Source organism: Pelecanus crispus, chromosome 12, assembly GCF_030463565.1.
Source record: "Pelecanus crispus isolate bPelCri1 chromosome 12, bPelCri1.pri, whole genome shotgun sequence".
In the NCBI taxonomy this organism is placed as follows: Eukaryota; Metazoa; Chordata; class Aves; order Pelecaniformes; family Pelecanidae; genus Pelecanus; species Pelecanus crispus.
This window is the reverse complement of record NC_134654.1, coordinates 3,239,336-3,260,905: the sequence shown is the minus strand read 5'-3', so window position 1 is coordinate 3,260,905 and position 21,570 is coordinate 3,239,336. Positions and strand designations below refer to the sequence as shown.

The window sequence follows — 21,570 nt, the reverse complement described above, 5'->3', positions numbered from 1 at the left end:
TTTGTGTGCTAGAATTAGGCTGCCGCTATTACTGAAGCGAGGATATTCCAAAAGATCTAATTCCGCACAGTAAAGATTTATCTTCTGTATTCCCATGTTTGCCTCTCCTCACGCATTAGATAGCTTTATATAGAAGTTGAGTGTGCTTTTGGTCCTTTTGTGCTCTCTCTTATTCCAGATGGAAGGGACCTTTGGAGAAAGAGAAGCTGGAAGAGATGAATACATAAGGCTTCTCTCAACACTGAACAGACAGCCTCAGCAAACCTAGATTTTTTTTCTTCCCCCAAAGTGCTAGAAGTCTTTTATAAATACATACGCAGAGCTGAGTGCACCCAGGGATCTGAGCACAGCATTCTTCATGTGTATCCCATCACATGGCACAGTGCAATGAAGATCGTAAAACAAAAAAAAAAAAAAAACCCCAAAAACCCCAACTTTAAACAAGCCAAAAATCCGTCTGGAAGCTGGAGACAGAAAGCTGCGTAATAATCACGAGCCAGTGAAAACACAGGAATTACCATACTGCGTTGTCCATCAAATCTATCCCTTGTTTAGCTAACCGGTATCTTGTTTCCAATATTGGCTAGAAATGCAGGTGTCTGCGGACGGTGCAATAAACCCCACAGTTCGCAGACGCGATACAATTTTGCCCTTCTCCTCACAAAAGTTTTTTCCCAAATCTGTAATCTTTACTTACCCTAAGCAGGACGTTGCTAGAGAGCTCACTTTGAGACCGTACGCTACAAGGTATGTCACACGAAGCCATAAAGCACACGGCGTTACCTGTTCGTTCTTTCGATGACATGCGCCATAACTGAACAAATGAAGCCGTGAAACGTGCTCGCCTATCCGCAGGTCTGATCACTTCCATATGATGTGCGCAGTTCTTGGTTCCCTATTAACGTGCGTTGCCTTCGGGTTTTTGGGGTTTTGTGGTTTTTGGGTTTGGAGGGGGTTTTTTGCTAACTTGAAGGGTGGTTTTGGTTTTTTTTTTTGCTAACTTGAAGGAGTACAGAGGTGAAAGACAATACATTTGTGGGTGGAAAGGAATTGGCTTAAAAATAGAAAGATGGGTGGTATCTGATTTGGCAATTTTGCATGCCTAATCTAAAATCCTGCTGTCTGTCACTAGAGTAAATGCATTTTATTAGATGAAAGCCGAAGGAAAACAGGCCCTTCGCTTACATTAGCGACTATTTTTCAGTAAGTTAAAGGAGGACCTTTCATACTCACATTTGCATTTGAAATACAAATATATACTTGCAGAGCTTGTATCAACACAGAGGTCCCAAGCACAATACCACAGATGTGAAAGAATGTGTATTTATAAAACAGCATTTTGAAATATCTTTCTTACTACTGTTATTCAAACAATAAATCACTGGTGTTTTAGAACATTTGACTTGGGTTTTGGTGTGGTATTTTCCAGCTCTCATTACTTCACACTGAAGAATCACAGTTTTCAATTACTCCAGCTCAGCCATTTCGCTTCTCTCTCCATCTCCCTGCAACAAAAGGCCGCTGCACCACCCCAGCAGAAATACCTAATCCCAGCAGAGAAACATGAACTTGGATCGTGGTCCTTACCTCACTTTCACTTTCAAGCGCAGGAAGCTTCAACTCAGCTTTCTAAAAGACCTTGCGACAGTTTTCCCAAAAAGTTGTTTAGACGGAAATATGGGTTAAAGCTGTCATAAGTTCAGTCCAAAATGTTTTCTCTTATGATGTACTTTATGTATGAATAATCATAGATGAAAAGTGAATAATTCTCAAGGATTTCCTGCTTATTTTTCAAACTGGCATTAATCCTTGTTTAACAGATAACATCTGAAATCAATTGAAAGTCTTGCATACACAGAACCCAGTGGAAATTTATGTGTAAAGCAGATTTGACTTAGCATGTATCTCACTGCAAAAATTTTGATTTTGCTTATCCATAATATGAGGGGTGCAGCTAGGTTAAATTAATGACTGTTTTACTGTGTGGTTTTTCAAATCCACAGAGATGATTAAAACCCAGTTTAAAAGGAACAGCTATCCTAGATGGAAAAAAAAAAAAAAAGTTACCGCAGCTTTGTTTTACCTGACAGATACATCTGCCCTCATGTACAGCTTCCTACTTTTCACGCATTCTGTTTGGGAAACAATAAGCCACTTTCAGGATAGAAACATTAAAAAAAAAACAAAAAAAAACCAGAGAATATATGCATAAAAGGAAAAACTAGTACAGATGTAGACTGTGGGTTAAGAGCTATTTATGCAGTATCAGAAGACTAAACCAGACTCTGGCCTGGCCATAAACTAAGCCCACGCCCTAAATGAGGTGCCAAGCCACAAAAAGCATTTGCGTCAACTGGGAATACAAGGAAAAGAAGGACTTCTAATTATAGGGCCTGGAAGCGGAAGCCCAGAGTGATTAGGAGTTTAGGCGCTGCTGTATGTTTATCTGGGAGCTTCCTCTCGCTCGCTCTCAGCCCGGGTTTGATAGATGAGGGTTGGCCTAAAGGGTGGGATTGAAGTTGCTGATGGTACACAGAGTTCTCCACGATCCGAAGGAGACGGAGACCGAATACTAAGGCTTCTGTGGCCTTGTAGGAACATAACTCTTTTCAACTAGGCGTCAGCTGGTTAGCCCAAACGGCAAAATTAGAGAGCAGCAAATCTCGGTTGGGTACTTGTTATAAAACCTAGGAAACCTGAGGAGCCTAAGCATCTCCACCACATCCTATTTATAACACCTATCTAACTGCGTATTTGTTTATTATATGCATACAAACGAGGTACACACAATTTCACCTTGGGTTGAAGTTTCATGAGTAACTTCGCTTCAAATAATGCCATCTTTCAGGCTAACAGAAGGCTTTTTCCGCCTTCCAAAACAATGTCATTCTGTAATTACACACTGAAGAACTCAACACGTTCAAGCTGTGTTGGATTTGTTTTAAAAACACCAAGGGCACAAATGTTAGGAAAGCAGGCATACATCTGCGTGAAGGAAACACATATTCACGGATATACTTCATTTAAGAATGCAACGCTTACATTTCCATGCATGCATAGCCATATAGAGACCCGAACAGCCACTGCACAAATACACTATTTACTCGAATGGTGATAAAAAAAAATATGGACAACTTCTCAGATTTCGTTTTTTAAATATGAGCATAGATACCATGCAATGTTAATATTACGCTTTGTAGGTTTTCAAATTACAGGATCAGAGAGCTCGGTGGAACCGTTGCCGACTTAACAGTCGCTCCTTATTCAGCCCATACGCATTTTGCTCGGCGTTTCTAGCCTCTGCATGCTAATGGTATAGATTTCTGTTCCACTGCAGCTCTCTTGCAAAAGCAGTCGCGTACGTATCTTGTTAAGATGTGACAAAGTTTATATGGTCCGTGGTCTTATGAAATGTATGACCTGACCTATGAACAGTAGCTTTATTTATACTCCCTTAACTCCTCTCTGAGGCTGATGCTAGTCAAAATATAGCCAAATATTAGTGCTAGTAAGCCCATGTATACTTCCAAGTGTAACATATACACCACAGTTGCAAAATCTGGTCTCACAAAAAACTTAACCAAGTAAGGAAAATCTGATTTTAACAACAAAATTCACCAAAAAATAAACACGAGTATATAAAGACATCCAAAATATTTAAAAATAAATATTTACACCCCCCCAAGTCAAAAGAAAGAGAAGAAAAATAATAAATGATTTTGTGAATAAATAATTACCTATGACTGGAGATCTCTACACACTGTAACACACTTAGGACAATGATATATTTAAACTGAATATTTGGAGCTTGGGGTGGACGTATGGAAACTGTCAGACATTTCCCCTGTTCAACAGATGGCTCAGCGGTATGCTTTATATACTAAAGAACCAGGCACCAGTTTCAAACACTAGCTGGCTACAGCCGATGGCCCAATAAATACAAAAACTTTATCGGGATGGGATTCTGCCTCCCAAAACTAAGGGACGCACACTGAGGGCAGCTGAGTAAATGAGGGCAGAAGATCAAAGGGAACAGAGTCCCTTTTCTTTTAACCCTGCTTGTAATTCCTCCAAAAGGGATACAAAACCATAGCCACTACGGTTACGTTAGCGTTTTGGCGTTTGTTAGTTGCAGAGATTGCAGTAAACATTTTTACTGCTGCAACATATTATCATGTTTTCCTCTTTTCATTGGAATAACAAGAAAGCAAATGTTACAGAGAGAGGGTAAAATCCTGACCTCCCTGAAGGCGACAGAGCTTTTGCCACTAACTTCAATATGGGAAATAATTTTACCCGTTTTATACAGCTGTGCGTCTTTAATCCCAAAGGAAGTTAACAACTCGTTAATGTTGCCGGCTGTGCTAAATGACTGGTTTGATACTAATTTTAATGCATTTTAGAATTCATTCTAAATCTATCATGTATGGAAACAGGGTATGTTCAGCAACAGCGATACCCAAACAAATCAACGTTTACAAGTGTGCCCACACGCTTCTTCAATATATTCGGCTTTATATTAAAAGTAACCTTATTTACCTGCAAATTTGACAAATTCTAACAAAATGTACAATTTCTATAATAAGGTGACTAAAAGGTCTATAAAAAGATGATCATAAAAAGGTGACTGAAGAACCATCCTTCAATAAACTGTGAAGTTTTCTGCAGTAGCATAGAAATTAGCCACGGATGATATTAGATGAGGACAAGCGTACACTTTTAATGCTTAAGGAAACTAAGACCCTAATATTTCCTTTCTCTTACAAGTGAGGAATAGGAAACTAGAAAAATTACTGAAACTGTTAGAAAAATTACGGAAACAGGACATACTGAAAAAGACAGGAGGCCTAAGACCATCCTCCTCGAGGCCTCGTATCAAAGCAAGACCTTTTGGTAGTACTGAAAAAAGCTCAAAAATGGTAATCAATAAATGGAAATAAATAAATCAATCAATAAATCAATAAATGGAAATCAATTCTTTGTACGTGACTTCCGTCTGCAGCAAAAGGTAGGCAATGAAGCACAATGATTTAATCACACTTCTCCAGCAGTACAAGATCCTATTTGCACAAAGACATCAACTTGATAGCGACAAACGTCTCCTATCTTCTTCCCGCTCCTCAAACAGCAGATCTTCAAAAGAGGAAAGGGGCTCTCTTCAAACCTGCTAGGAACCTCCACCCACTCACTGCTACTTCATCCTCATTTGGGGATAAATTTCTTTGGAGATAAGAGGTTAAACGCTTAGATGAGGAAAAATATGAATCTGGAAGCTTTTTAAAAGGTTAGGTAGCAATGGATTTAAGCTATTGACAATCCTAGATTTCTGAAATTTAAAAATAGGGGAATTAATGCACTGCAAATCACGCTGCTGGCCCTCTTTTAAATACCTTTCTTCTACCCAAATGCCATGATGCTGTATAGCACTGATTACAGGATTTCATATGCATTTCTCCTCAGATTCAGGATCCTGTTCAGTGTGCTTCCAGGGTTAAATCCACAGCAAACAAAGAGTGATTTTATTTATTTAAGACTGTTTTTTAAACAATACTTTCATTTAAATCATATCTATCAGAAATGTAGTAATTATTTAACAGAGAATTTAAATGATCAAGAATTTCCTAAATTTTCAGTATATCCTAAAGTCTTCCACCTTCAGGTAGGAAATACTCTAGAATTAGGCGAGCATTTCTATAAAACAAAAATTAGTTTCCTGTGGGAAGGCATTTAAGAAGAAAAAAAGAATGTACACAAATGGAGTTAAAAAGTACTAGAGAAGAGTACTGAAATTATTTCAGGAAGCGGGCATTCTCATTGATGTCAACCTGGCTAATCGTGAGGAGGAGACCATTTTTTTGCTGTCATTCAAAGCACGCTTCGTGTTAAACCAGACTAGATTTACACTTTTGATGCCAAAAAATTCCACTGCTGACACTTTTCCTTCACAAACAAACCATAAAGCAATGCTAGCAAGCTACAGATCATGAGTTATTTCTCACCTTCTGGCCCAGCATGTATGGCATAGAGACGCAATCTTTGTAATTGCAGTTCATCGAATATGATGCCATTATGTTATTTTTAATACTTTTGTCCTCAAAGAAGACAATTCAAGTTGAAAAACAAAAGTCAAAATAAACAGAGAAAAAGCAAATAATTACTCTGTCATTAAATAATTACAGCTTATTTTACACTAGATGCCACATCCAGGAGGGTGATGTTCCAGAACGAGATTAATCTTGCAAACTCGAGAAGAAAGTTGCAGCCACTGTAAAAGTCCAAGCACAGACGAGGTGCTGGCTGCAGCCCTATCAGTGCTGCAATAAACTAACTTACACAGCACTTGCCACTATAAAAGATATCTCCAAACCTTAACTAATCTACGAGTTTAATAAAAGGCTGACTGTACACCTTAGGTAGGAAAATCAGAAAAAAAAAAAAACAAACCAAAAAACCTGTTAATCTGTGAGGCGCTATCGCTGCTTCCTAACAATCAAATAAGGTATTTTTCTGCCCACTTGCTCTGATCAATGGGAGAAACTTCTGCAGAGACATTCCAATTTAAACCTCTTTAACTATTAACTCAAGGCCACCATCACATTTCAATATAGAACATTTAAATAATCAGAGGAATTTCAGGTCCGTTAAAGGTGCAGTCAGGCATCCAAAGGGGTACACAGTTTAATCTGTTTTACTGCTGGTCCAACATTAATTTTCTTGTTATTAATGGATGGAAAAGCTCTTTTGTAGCCAAGGAAGCGTAATTATTTAAAATTTTAGATGTGTTGCACTTCACAGCTCTCAGCTGCTAAGCTGGCAGGAGTAACACTTCTGGAAAGCAGATCATTTATTTACCACATTTAAAAGAAAAAAAACCCTAGATATTTATAAAACAGCATCACTTTTTAGCTATTTATTAATTGAGTATCTTACTTGAGAAGTTTCTCTCTTTGACATTAAAGTTACCATAATTAAACAACAACAACAAAAATCAAAGTACAAAAATGAAGTGAATTTGACGTGTCATTTGCTGGTTTCAGCAGCGGATTAAGAATCAGGGATCCTGTGTAATATTCTTCTCTGGCACTGTGTGACCTTGAGTGAGTAACAGCTGCTCAATCCTTCAGTTTTCCTAAAATTAGCTTTCAGTCCCTAATGTTACAAGTTTGAAGTTCTCACAGTTCATTTTCAACACACCCTTCTTTTTAACCTGTCCTCTTCTAATAAGTGGGTTTGAAATCGTACCCGTAGCTTTGATTTCTGCTCTTTGTTTTCAATACTGCTTGCAAACTTCTCTTCTATCCCCTCTCCCTTGCACTGCTGGAATTATGCCACTATTCATTCAGTCAACTACCACAGCTTGAAAAGTCTCCCACTTCTTGGTCACTGAGAACTCCTTTCTTCCTCTCTAAACCTATTTCTTTGGCATCTTTCTTACCACCTTGCCCTTAACTCCGTGAGGATCAAGTCTTACATCCCGTACCTTTCCTGTCTTACGTAGAAGCTATCTCGGTCCAAGAACGCATCCCATTCTGAACTTGCGAGGTAGCTGCATGAATTCACACTTTTCTACTCGACATATGTATGTAACACATATTACTTACGTATATGAGAATGTACCTCCCCCATCCCACCAATTTAAAAGTTGGTGCTACTGCCAAATCGAAGGTGTACTTAGCTGCAGCAATGTTTTACTTAGTTATAGGATTTCCAGCTTGTTTTTAAGGGCTTGTACTGAAAAATATTGCATCTTTTGCTCCCCCTAAAATGGTAAGAAGCCATGACAGAATCCTGTAGCTGGCAAACACTTCTATGGATACATTTAAGACGTGTAGTGAAAAGCTTTTATTGAAAAACGCTGTCCCAAGAGAAGACCACCACTAAGCTTTTGTAACAAAATGTCCTTTTCAGAGGCTGTAAGTTTAATTACTTGCCTTAACAAATTGGCAGCTGAAGCACAACCTCTAAAAAAGTCCAAATACAGGATAATTCTCATCTTTCCTGGCTACCCACAGCCACCTACTGGATTTTTTGTAGATACAGTTCTTGGCAACGAAGCCTTCCCTCCCCAGCCTAACTGAGAAACAAGGCACAAACCTTACAGTTACAGTAACGAATGGTTACGAATTAAGCAAACTTCAAATAGATGCGCAAGACTCTTAACCAGATTCCCAAAACAAATAGAAGAAATAGGTACACTTATAGGTATGCTCCCAGTAACAAGGAATAAAAGCAAAGAAACGAAGGCTCTGCTGCTCATCAGCAGTGTCTAACGCCGTAGTCCTAGTCCAGATTGGCTAGTCCCAGATCAACAGCAGAAGTAAAAATCCGAAACTGGGAGATCCCTGCAGTCGCGTAATAAGTTCCGGGCTTGTACTATTACAGTTACCATGCAGCTCTGACTTTTTGAAGGCTTTCACGTCAAAGGCTGTGCCGAATGCACCATACAGGAGAGACAGGAGATGGCACCTGCATCTGAACGGCAGCCTGCTACAACAACCGCAGCGCCCGTAGCGCCTGGCCTGCCTCCTTTGGAAAGGAGAGAGGCTGGAAGCCCCCCATGGGGAACGGGGGGCTCTGACCAGCTCAGGCTTCACCAACCACCACAGCTCAAAGAGGAATTAAGACCCAAGTACAATTTCCCATTCTGCCTGTCTCAGCAGCTCAGCCTAACTTCCAAAATTATTCACTACATGAGTCTGCACAACTTGAGGCTTCTATAGCAAGTAGAACTACAGAAGAAGAGCAGCACTGCAGTCCACAGGGAAGATGGACAGAACAGTAATAGCTGTCCTAGCATCCTCCCAAATCAAGTTTGATATTTGAATATCGAGACTCTCAGAATTAGTGGACATTATCTGAAACTTAGAGCTAATTTCTCTATGCCTTACTTTACCTATAAATTGTGAAAATGACATATATATATATATATGTTTTCACATTTCACTTCTTCACACATATGCATCCTCAAGACCTTCTGACCAAAGACCATTACAGTAATCAGAACGAAGCTTGCAAAGCACCCTTCTGTGTAAAGGTTAAAACCGGCAGATAAGTATGTTTGCCCTGTGAAGGTCTGATTTATACAGTTTATCTTCAGCAAAGCATAGCCTGGTTCTGTTTCTCAGGATAAGCCAGGAGTTGTTCTTTCCTTGTGTAAGACTATCCCAATTCAGCGGCACAGAAGAATACATAAAAATCAAAGGCAATAGAGCCGCGTGATCGCTCACCGCAGTGGATAGCTGGCATCCCTCTAAATGTTCGTAAGGAATGGTGCCAGCTTAAAGAACAAAAATTAACTGTCTCAAATTTTTATAAGGGCTGAGAAGCGAGTATCTCAGCAACCTGGCAGGAACACTGCCTGGAAAAATGCTACCAGAGTTCAACTGGAGGTGGGGGATTTTACTTCAGACACCGAGGTTATTCACCCTAACACCCACTTCCAGAACTGCTGCACCAATCCAGCAGCCAGAAAGCGTGGAGATTTCTGTTTTATACGGCACATTCTCTTCTTGCCTTACCGCCACTGACTCCACCACAATCCTGACTGAGACAATTTATGCCACTAAAATGCACACGTTAACTGCAACAGGCAACAAATGGCATTTTCTACCTAATTTTCATATGAAATTCTCCTTCTGCAGCATATGCCAAGGTGTAGCCCAGTGTAAAATACAAGTAGGCTGCAACTTCCCTTCTGCCTTATGAAGCTGGTATTGTTTAAAAAAAACAAACAAACAAACAAAACCAAAAAGACAAAACAAAACCCCAAAAGCCCCCAAACGCTCGTGCTGGCTGGGAGGGAAGGCAGCACACGCACATACAGCACACACAGCACACGCCGCCAGCATGCATTCCTGCAGCACCCTTCATTTGTGGGACTGCTGCTACAACTGCGATCCCACAACGCGAACGTCAGGGAGAGCAAATGATATAAAACATACCTTTCCTTCGCAAGCGAGAGAGGATCTGGCCCTTCCTCCCCTCTGAGGGAGAGGAGTAAGAAACTTATTGACCCATGCAGTAGATAAATGAACAGACTATCCATTAACTAGCGAATTGCACAGAATGAAATTATGTTAGAGACAATAAAATGAATATGACTTTAAAGCGTTCATTAAAACTGTCACCAACCATCTAAAATTTAACCTATAAACCACAGCTATCATCCATATATCATACAAAAAGCTTGCCAAAAAACACGATTAACCTGTGCAACGATCGATAATTTTGACATACAGTAAATACTGTTTTGAATTGCAATACCTACAGTTGATTATAAAATATTCTCCTAAATATGAAAAGAAACCAGCTAAGTTTGGTCACACGTTTGTTAGCTAAAAACTTCAGCGTTGGAGAACATCTAGGTATCAGTGACAAAAATCTCCTTAACTAGAAAGCACTTTCTTAGGCAGACGGACAGAAGTTCTACAATCACAAAATACATTATTTCCATTTAAAAACTTGATTGTATCAGTATCTTCACTGGTTTTATTGGAATCAAGATCTCAAACACGGGAAGGAAAAACTGTGATTTATTAGTTACCCCTTGATACACAATTCAACTTCCTTCTCTCTTTCACTGTCTCTAGGAAAAGGCAGCCTTCGGGTAAAACGCACGTTTATTTGTTGTGTCAAATCCAGTCCAATCAATAACTCAAGTGAACCTAAAAAAGAATATTCATCTTTGTGCTTCATATTTCTATAAATCCTAGAAAATCCCAATTTTATGACCCTAAACCATACCAAATAAACAGAATCCATGTGTCAGCTACAACACTGACTCCAAATATGGAGAAATAAGTTCCTTTTTCAGCTAATAGTCTCAAAAATTCTGTCCCGTGTGAGCCACGTTTTGTAGGCAAAAGATACTACGGTAGGTGAGGCATTTTTGCCTTAAAAAAAAATTAACGCAGGTACAGACAGAATTAAAAACCAGCGGGTTTGGTTGTTTCCAGGCCTGTTGATAACATTTGCTACAGCAAGAGGAGCAGCTGGTCTAGATTCAAAGGCTGAACCAACTGTTTCCTGTCACATTTAACAGCCCAGCATCATTTCAAGTCTTAGTATTAGGTGAAAAGAAATTCTGTAACTTCTATCACTGTGTAATCTGTATTAAAGCTTTGATCTATGTAACTTTCAAAACCCAAATAATTTACTTTTTACCTTCTTTGAAATACTAGTAAGAAATGTCTATATATTAAAAATACATACATGCCGCATTTCAATAAAAGGTTAAAAAAATGAGACTTTTAGCTTCACTATTTAATTAAGCTTGGTGTGTCTATAAAATTTTCTGTTTTCCTAGAGGGCGGAGGGGAATCTTACAGTTTATCATGAAATGTGGCTAATAGAAATTGTAAATATAAGGTAAAAACCTATCTGTCTGGAACTGATTTCTGAAACACTGATCTTATTTCCTTCCTTATGGATTCTATTTTTATTGTATTATCTATGGCTGTACAGAACTCGCACAAGCGTGGACAACAACGTACTCAGCAACTAATATTCAGCTTTAGCACAAATAAAACGTCCATAATTTGCTTTTAAATGTGGTGAAGTAAAGACAATTTACTAAAATAAAACTACTGCCCCACAGACTCTAAAATTACTCTTAAAAGCACGTCTAACAATTTCTGTAGTACGAATAGATGCGTATAATTTACACGCAAGTTGGTTTTAATTATCACAGTTCATAAAGGCCTTTATACCTTAGATCTGTCAAAATGAAGAGAGGAATTCTGCTCGGTTTTAACATGGTAAAAAGCTATAAAAGGCTCCTCCCTCCCGGCCTCCTAGAACTAAGATCTTTAAGCATGTCCAGTTTGCTCGAAGAGCTACAGCAGATTCCGGGACGCTTATCGGCTGTGATTTACGGACGCTGTACTTCGCGAAGTCGCACCAATCGTGACTGCACTCCAAGTCTGAAGGCACTACCTCGCACCACCCATATCGAGCCCTGTCCAACTCGCAGGGCGAAGCCGTAGCGCTCCCTGCCAACATCATAAATGCTGCCATTAAAATATTTGTTTTAATTCTGACCTCAGAGTCACAGCTAATAAACAAGAAAGGCAATGAGAAATTGAAAAACAAACTAAATGCAGCTGTTGGACTGGACGTTTCACAACTGTGTTTAACTGCATCCTTTAATTTCACTTCTATGAATAGAAGCCATACACCACAGCTTGCATGCCAGCCAGTCAACCAAGCAGTATTTTCTTTTGAGTTCATTTTGCAGTGTTATTCCGTCATGTAAATTTTACAGTATTTTTAACTTTTCCTTTGAGATGCAGTCTGCAAACAATGGCTAACTATTTGCCGGTGGTTTCTCATTAGAACACGTACTACCAATGGATAGCATTTGTATAATTTTTCCATAATCTTCCTCACACACAAGAGGAACCGAATTTTTTTTGCGTGCGTGTAACGCATGTTTGTGTGCGTGTCAGTCCGGAGCCCATTTAAATATATCCACTGCCCAGACGATTAATGTTTTAGAAACCGTGCATTACAAAATCACACAAAAGAACGAGATGCAGAGGAGTGAAGCACAAAGCTTATGCTATTCTGTGGACTTCCCAAAACTTACTCATATATAAACCCCAAAGTACTATTTTTTTAATATGTCTTTATAACAACCAATGAAAATACTTTCCCAGAATGCTTAGCGTTACAAATACTAATTAGGTAGAGAATCAGGAACCTGAACGTACTTGAAAGACATTCCTTTAAAAAAGGGAAAAAGAGGCCAGATACTTTTAAAATTGTAGATACAAATAAAGAATCAGATGATTAAAAATCAGGACAGCATGAAAACCTGAATTTCCATTTCCAGTTGACTTTGGAATATATTCCTTGGGTATACAGGAAAATACAGATGATTTTATTTTGCAAAAAAATATAGCACATTGGTGTGTTTTTTGTATAGGTAATGATCCTCCCCTTCTCGGTTGTCAGGTTTGGTATGTGGAAAGATAAGAAATGCCACCTCACAGCCCTCCAAAATGAAACACTTTGTTTCCTTTACGTGTGGGGGGCATATTTGAATTTTTTTTTTTTTTAAATAAAAATCAATAACCATTTCTTTTAAACATGTGGAAATTCAACTTCCACATAATGTATACCGTTAGAGCTTTATATTGAAATGTCTTACCAAAAAAAAAAAAAAAAAACAAACCCAAACCCAAAAAGAAGCAGCAGACCTAATGCCTCCCAAATGACACTGAAGTCTTGCTTCTCAGCACCATCTCAGTTCAGGATATTTGCATCCAGAACTTTGCTCGAGTCCCAAGACCTTACATGAAAGTAAAACAGTGAATGCTTTGGACCAATATTAAAAGGAACAGCAATAAACCGAAACATTTGAATGAAGCCATGTACAGAAATTTCCATAACAGACCATGCCAGAGGCCTATGTAGCCCAGCGTATTTATTGACTTTAACAACAGTGACTAGCAATCATCTCTGTGTCTACGATGGAAGAGGGAACAAAGTGAATTAGTTTTAATGGACTACGGCTGACATCAGAATTGGTGAGGTTTTTTCCTCCTTTCTAAATCACAGTGTCTAATACAACATAATGAAAAACGAGGATGTTTGTATGGTTCCTTCAGTCTCCAGTCTAGACACTCTCTAGTTTAGACTAATCCAGTTTACCACTGAGCAACTGATTCTAATTGGTAACATTTAATCCTTGCCCTTCCCTCTCCCCATTTCCTCTCCCCATTTCAGACCCTGCGTACTCTTACGATTCCTGGCAGACTATCATCAACACGTTAAAAGCTTGGAGGCTTTTCTGTAAACATCTTAATTTAAGTAACCCCCCCTATGGTGTATTCCTTCCTTTTGTGAACTTCCAAAATTTAGTCCAGGGCACCTTCATCCAGAGTTTACGTAATAAGCTCTCATAGATTTACGTTGCGTAGCAGACAGGATTCTTCTGCAACACTATGATGACTATGACATTCTGCAAACAGCTTGTAGCTGGCGTTTTTATTATATAAAAATCTATTAAAAATATATAAATGCGTATGAATATATATATAAAATATTATACACATCTAAAAGTTTAAAGCCTCCTAATGACAAATTCTTGCCTAATGTTGCATTGAGAGAAAAACATCTTAATAACCAAGAAAATATTTACCAACATGTTTTATCCTGGCTACATTTTAATTACGGTAAAAATTCAATCGTAATAAATACAGACCTTAGTGTCAGTACTGCTCTTTTACATTATATAACAGAAAATTGCTACTGGTTGTACATAACAGACATTTCTAAATATCTTACTTTTATAGCATGGGAAAGGCCAAATCACCATTCCCAGAAATGGTGGAAGGCTCTGTTGTCCTGTAAACCACAGTAACAGAGTACTCATGTTCATCAAAAAAAGGAAATCATGCAGGTGACATTATCTGCAACTCAGTTCAGCTAACAACATCCCAGATTAGTTTTGTGTGGCCAAGGTGTATCGACTGTAATCCTACGAAGACAGGCCTTGATCCTGGACCCAATCTAAAGGTATCAAGATTTTCTTCAAAAAAAAAATACAACCAGGAAAAATACGATGCATCGGTCTGGGAGCATATCTCCACAGATGCAGGAGAAAAATTCTGAAAAAATCTCAAAATATCTGAAAAATTCATCTCAGTCACCTAATGTGAATTAGTAAACAGCACTACATTTTTGTGTGGACACTCTGTCCACGGTAAGCTGGCCTTCGACTCATCCAAAACTGAATACTCAAGCTAAAATAAATCAAGCCAATGTTAACACTAAGTAAAAGCATCCACACAAAAGCTTAATGTGATTTTCATTTAATAAGCGAATTAAAGTAACTGTTCTTAGAGTCTCTTTGTAAGTATAAGCCTCTTGCTTCCACTACATCAATATACATGCCAGAGGTACATTAATAAGTCCCCAGTCTATTAATATTACTTCACTTCCTTGTATTATTTATTCTCATCTTGAAAAGTTTTAATAAAAGGCTTAAAGTCTTCCTAAAAGTCAGAAGGCGCTTTCCTTTGTTCAGAAATGAAAGAGGGGACACGGTGCTTTTAACTGCCTGCAGCAGCTGCTTTCCGCAGACGGTCAGATGGGTGTTCAAATACGAACCAAAGATTCTCAGAACGCAGCTCACTTCCCTCGCAATGGTTTCTGTCTGCCTAAGAGATGGGACTTTCTTTTGAGCCATAGATCCTTCTCGATGAGGCCCAAGGAATATTATCTTTCCCCCAACCAACTACAAACCAGCGCTACAATCAGAAGACATTCGGTGATTGCCATTCAAAAGACTCTGCGTATCTGCAGCGCCCAGTCGACGGTCTGTCAGCTGCAGCTCCCTGCAAAATTCATCCACTTTGTTGGCCATTTCCAAGCTGCATGAATTATTCTGCTGGCAGGAGCCCATTTCTGGTCATCACCTGCACCGGGGCCCCGCAGCTCCTTCCTCTTACATGCCAGTACCCTTGCCACATACTGCGGTGCAAGCGGCACTCCATGGGAAGGGGTTGTGGTAAAAAAGAAATAAATACCATGTGTATGCATTACTTATTAAGCAAATACACTGCAAAATCAGATCTCTCTTTCCTGTTAATATACGGCATCTCTTCCACGGCACTTGGCAATGCTAAATTATTACTACAACATTTATTTAATTTATTCAATCTTGGATGCATGTCTAAAATCAAAACACGAGCGCTTCAGACGAGGCACCTTATCTTCACATAAGTCATATAGTCATATAGTCATAACTGAATCATGATTTTGACATATAATAAAGCGTATAGAAAAACTGTGTCGGTTTCCTATGGAAGAAAAGGACACATGAAATAATCATATTCTAGCAAATAAAAAAGAAAAGGAGTAACAGTGCCAAGTCACCTGAACTTGAAACTTGGAATCAGATTTATTAAGCACACTTCCAAAACCAGAACAAGAACATTATATAGGAAGTGTGTCCACCGGTCAGAAGAAACACTGTCACCAAAGCTGACAGCACAACTGGCAAACAGAACGGATTAAGGAGACTCACATCATAACTTTTATTTTTACCACCAGAATAAGGACCAAGCTAGCATTTCATCTCTGTTTCCCAAAGATTCAATCGGCAACAAATGGCAAAGGAGTACCAGTTCTTTTTCACTTTTATTGAACTACTACGTATCTTACCTATTAAAATGAAAAATGTTAAACACAGAGGCAATAACAATATATGCAGGGAGCCAGCTTTTAGAAATTCCATAGGACTAAGGGGTTTTGTGGATGAAATGCCTGGCCACAAATTTTCAGCTGTAATACAAACACTCCCCTCCCCTTCACCCCCCTCACCTCACCCCCCCCCCAAAAAAACCAAACCAGCAACCCACTCCCCATAGTAAACCATCACGACTTTTTTTGAAAACTAAAATTTGATGTAGACAGGAAAAAACACAGAAAAAAACTAAACTACCAGGAACTGCAGTTTTTCTCCTTTATGTTTTTTTTTTTTCTTTTCTAATGCTAAACATGATTTGCTATATGTCTTAGACTGAGACTTTTACAGTCTCCCTAAAATCAACTGACTCAGAAGCAAGCTTTTATTAACATAAGGGTCTGGAAGAGGTAAACAGGGACATGCTAGGCAGCATTAAAAAAAAAACCAAAAAACTATGGTGCCTTCTAAGTATACTCAGAAATCATATTTCAAGTTTGTTATTTTATTATTCAACCAGATTTTCAGAGTAGGCATAGATCTAATACCAAAAAAGCAAACTGTATGCCAAGTTTCTTCCTCCTTCAAATACCTCGAAATGGGAAAAGAAAAAAACTCAACAGATTTGCCTTGAATTTAACCAAAAGGTAGATCTAACGCCAGCAAAAGTCACTATAGAAATGCCTACGCAGCACAATGAAATGCTACGCAGAGACACCCCTGCTTGTTCTGTCACGATTTTGCCTTGTGACGCAGCCGCTGTAGAAGGCTGCGTGTAGCAAGCTCTCCTTGCCAACTAACCCAGCTCGGATCTCCACGTAGATTATTTACCTTGCTGGGAGGAAAAAACAACCCCCAGCCTCAAAAGCACAGCAAAAAAAAAAAAAAAAAATACCACACACCAAAAAAAAAGATACCCATCAGCAAGAGTCCTGCCATAGTTTGCAACAGCCTTTCAGTCAGGCCCAGAACAACGTAACATATCTTGGACAGTGTAAGTGCAGTAAAGGGCTTCTTGGTTTCAAAAAGAAAGATTAGGGAAAATATACGACTGCCATTTACTGACATTAGTGAGTCTCTTTCCTTCCCATTGGATTGTTTTCTGATAATCCTACAGCGAAGCAATATATTACCAGGAGCTATTCTCACAACGATACCCATAAATTCTGTGCTGTTATTTTATCACAATTAACTTCTCCCTAGAAAGCTCCTTGTTCAGTATGAAAATATAAACAGCAGAAACCCCCAAAATATGTCTTACTGGCAACTGATACCTTTAAAATACAGCTTAAAGTGGCTGTGACACTGTTCTACCGGTTTCCTACGCAAAAATCATATATACCCATCTCCCATATCCATTGACCTTCGGTAGTTTCCAGCGTCAGTGGTGGCTTTGTTTTAGATTTTTTTCAAACACAGTCCTGTAAGTTTTTACAGCCCCGAATACCTGTGGAGCTCATGGGCCCTTGGGATGACACATGATGAAATTAAGCTATTTGATCAGCCATAGAGAATGAAATAGTTCATGGAAACAGATCAGTGTTCCCCGTTTGCCTTCGTAGCAAAAGTTTGCAGTTGCTATGTTCTAGCGCAGCATCGCAGACACTGCTTGAAATTACGAGTAAAAGCGGTTTTTGTTTTTCGCTACAACCAGCCAACAGACGAAGGCAGTATCAAAAGCCACCTCTTGTTCAGCTTTGTAATGAGATCAGCTGGACTGGCAATGTACCACTATATAATGGATTAAGATGCTGTTACTTGCAACACTGGCTTCAAACAAAATTCTGCCTTGATGTTAAATAAAGAATACAGAATCCCGTGTTAAGTGCTGCTTTCATACTGTAGGCAGCTGAGGTGATAGTTTTCAACGGGTTTGATATTGCTCTGTACCCAGAACATGTGCTACGCTTCAATACCTTGCTGTGAATCGTCCCTCCTGCAAATATCTCATGACATACATAATTTGCAATCAGTCAAATATTACACCAATTAGAATAAGTAGTATCTTATTGCGCCATTAGATCTAAGGTAACAGTCTGCTAGATCATATACAAAGGATTGTAATTTTAGTACCTGCGCAAACCAAAAGAACTCGAATACAAGTAATCCAATAATATGCAAATATATCCTTCAGTTTAAAAAATAACAAGTTAATTTGCTTTTGCATAAACATTCCGTTTCCCTGAAATTTAGACAATCATAAAAATTATCTTAAGGAGGCATTGCATTAGTATCTATAAAGCATTCTAATGTAAGCAGCTGTATTTATTTCACTTAATTAGCATTGCTCAACTCTAGGTATTATCTTTCTACCAGAGTACGAAGCAAAAATATTACTGTTCTGGAATTGGCATAGTTGATTCTCAGTTAAATGCACAGGGTTCCACAAAAAAGTCTCTTAAGTATCAGAAGAAAATTCAGCCAAATGAGAATACAGTTTTTTATGTCAAAAACTCACAGTGAAAATGCTGTGAACTGCACACCACTATTAAAGAGTTCTGACATACCAGATGGGATGTCAGAATAAGACCAACTGGTCAGTAAAAATGAAAACATAAGTGACAGACATTTCGTTTTATTCTTTGAAACGTGACTTCATCCTCAAGATCTTCGTGGCATTTGCTACATTTTAGAAACGGTTAATTTAGGCAAGTGGAAGCTGTTGATTCGCTGGCCATTTCTCTGACTACTACTGCAATCAACCAAGACTTTTTTTTTTTCTGTCTATAGAGTACTAAACATGTTAATTGTCAAATTACTAAGATTTACTAACAGACAAGATTTGTAGTTATCTCTGCTGCCCACAGTCATTGTTCATTTATAAAGAGAAAGGAGAGGAATAGGTATTTTTGAGGTGTTTCTTAGTATTTTCAGATAATAGTTGATGTCACTCAGGAGAAAGGGTAGAATCACACACTCTTCATCAACAAAACACATAATGGCAGTGTAAGTTACTTTAAAAAACAGTGCCAGTGAAACGATTCGTTTTATTTCCGTATTTATGGAGGAGTACAATTTAATACATGTGCTGATCCTCTGGATACCTGCATATCAGAACATCTGGATACCTGGCTGGCAGGATACCCAACAGAAAAGAATTCCTTAGTACTCCTGCTGCATTCGAAGTGGTAGACTGAATCTTCTCACATATAACATAGTAGAACAGTTGCTTAAGTTTGACATTTCCAGAAAAGACAAATTAACCGGTGTATGACACATTCAACACTCAGCAGAGCAGGTCAAAAGTCCCAGTAGCAGTGAGCAGGTACTTGCACACATCACAACGGTATTTGCAATTCCTCCAAAGCAATGGAACACACACCTATGATATTTTACTGTGTTCATCTCGTTTACAACTATCACATTAAAGCAGTAAAATAACTTACCGCTAGGGTTAAAAGCCATGCAGCAAATAGGCTTTTCATGTGCAGGGAAGTGGGCCACAATGCCATCGCTATCAGAGTCCTCACTGACAAGTACCTGCACAATAGTAACAGAGACAAAGGAGGGTTAGGAAGTAAAAATACACCTAAGAGAAAACACCAACTTATAAAACAGTTCCTGTAAGTAAGATATATCCAGTAAGATATACCCAGCGGTATGAATTAGAAATATAACTGCATGTGAACTAACAATTTTCTTTAAGTGTTTCAGAGAGACATGAGACACACTCAACTAAGCTACTATGAACTAGAAAGGATCGTGCACTTTATACCTGGATTCTCTATTTATTTATCCTATTCAAATAAGGCAAAATGGAAAAATATTACTGTTTTGCTACATAAATGGCTGCATAGAAGCTCATTACAAAAGACGTCTGTATGCAGCGTGCCAGGCAGCGACACTGAGGGTTTCCACTGCCGTTGGCTGAAGCAAGGGTTGTGACCTCTCCGCATGTCTACAATCGCGAGGGCCTGTCACTCGTAAGGCTGTGACAGGAGCTCTCCTCCTCATGCGGGTCTCCTGTGGACAGGAGCTCTCATTCCACCAGACTCAGCAGCAGCGGGCAGTTGGACTAGCGTCAGGAGGAGCGGTGTAATTACGCCGAGGAGCACACACAGTTCTGTAACTGTAAACACCGCATGGTTTTCTCTAAGCAGTAACAAAAATCACGTAAGAGAAAGAAAAATAAGAGCACAGAGTTTGTCAAAGAAAAGGGAATATTTAACCATTACACAAATCAGTATTTTCTTTGGAAGGATTCAAAGTATACATGGCAAACGAGTGGAAGGACAGACCAAAAACCCAGTCAAAGAAAGTGCGTTTGCTTTCCACCAGTTAAATAGGTAGGAACACTACAGCTTGCATCCTGCTAGTAACTGGGGACGGACTTGAGGCATCTGGATTTCCAAACGACACAAGAAGTGCTAAGGACTGGGAGTGTGTACGGAAGCAGCTGCATTGCGAGATATGCAGCTAACAAGAATTTTCTCCATCTTGAAATTGCCTCAATGGACATTAAACAACAGTGTTACAAAGGTCCTTAAGCAAAACCCCTTAAAAAAAAAAAATCCTGCCGTCATAAAACACCTTCTTGTGAACAAAAAAGCAATTAAAAGGCAGGAGAGAGCGTTCACAACAGAGGGAAAAGTAGAAAAGGAAATATCTGGACCGAGATCTGTGTTGCACAACACCTTCTGGAGGAAGGGCCGAAAGATGAGCTTTTGGGGTTTTAAACGAAAGGCTGCTTGAAGTTGATAAAACTACTCGGGCCAGTCCAAACTAAAGGTGCCTGTGAAGACATACAAAAGGACCTCCAAAAGGACACGGTATTACCAATGTCTGACTGTAGGAAAAGGAAAAGATATTCTTAGATTTATAGAAGAGAACCAAAAGAAGTGTGGACAAACCATATGCAAGAGCTGTAAAAGTATTTCATTCCTTGGTTACATCATGTTAAAGACTAAATTAAGTAAAACAATGAGAAAGATCTGTCAGAAAAGGACGTAATAAAAGGGCTTCTGTGGTAAGCAAAAACCACCTTCTTAATAAGATAGTGCAAAATTTCCCATTTCAAGTTCAGAATAATTTGTCTGCCGCGTCCAAAATAATCTGAAAGGTTTTTAATACTTCCTATTCCTAACAGATATCAGAATAATTTGAAGATATTTTTATGCTTCAAAAAGAGAAATCATCTTTAAATGTTTAAAGAAGTCACGTAATATGGATGAAGAGGCCTGCGCCTGACTTACTTTAAATGTTCAAATTACTTGGCACTGTCACATAAGCACAATTATGGTTTTGCTTTCCGTTGTCAGCATTTCGTGCTTATTCCAGAACCACTAACCAAAGGGTCTGGAGATCTTCCTAAGAGCTTTTCAAAGAAACACTGTTCTTTTCTCAGCCCATATAAACGGCACTAAATAACTCCTATACAT

At 38.8% G+C, this 21,570-nt stretch overlaps 1 protein-coding gene across 1 annotated transcript in view; it reads right to left on the bottom strand.

The window, feature by feature from the left end:
• The window catches only part of BCAS3 (BCAS3 microtubule associated cell migration factor), a 373,523-nt gene that overhangs the window by 265,357 nt on the left and 86,596 nt on the right, over positions 1 to 21,570 (bottom strand). Inside the window, exon 13 of the mRNA XM_075719415.1 lies at positions 19,579 to 19,672. Within this exon, the coding sequence (XP_075575530.1) occupies positions 19,579 to 19,672 (94 nt within the window). The remainder of the gene's footprint in view (positions 1 to 19,578; positions 19,673 to 21,570) is intronic.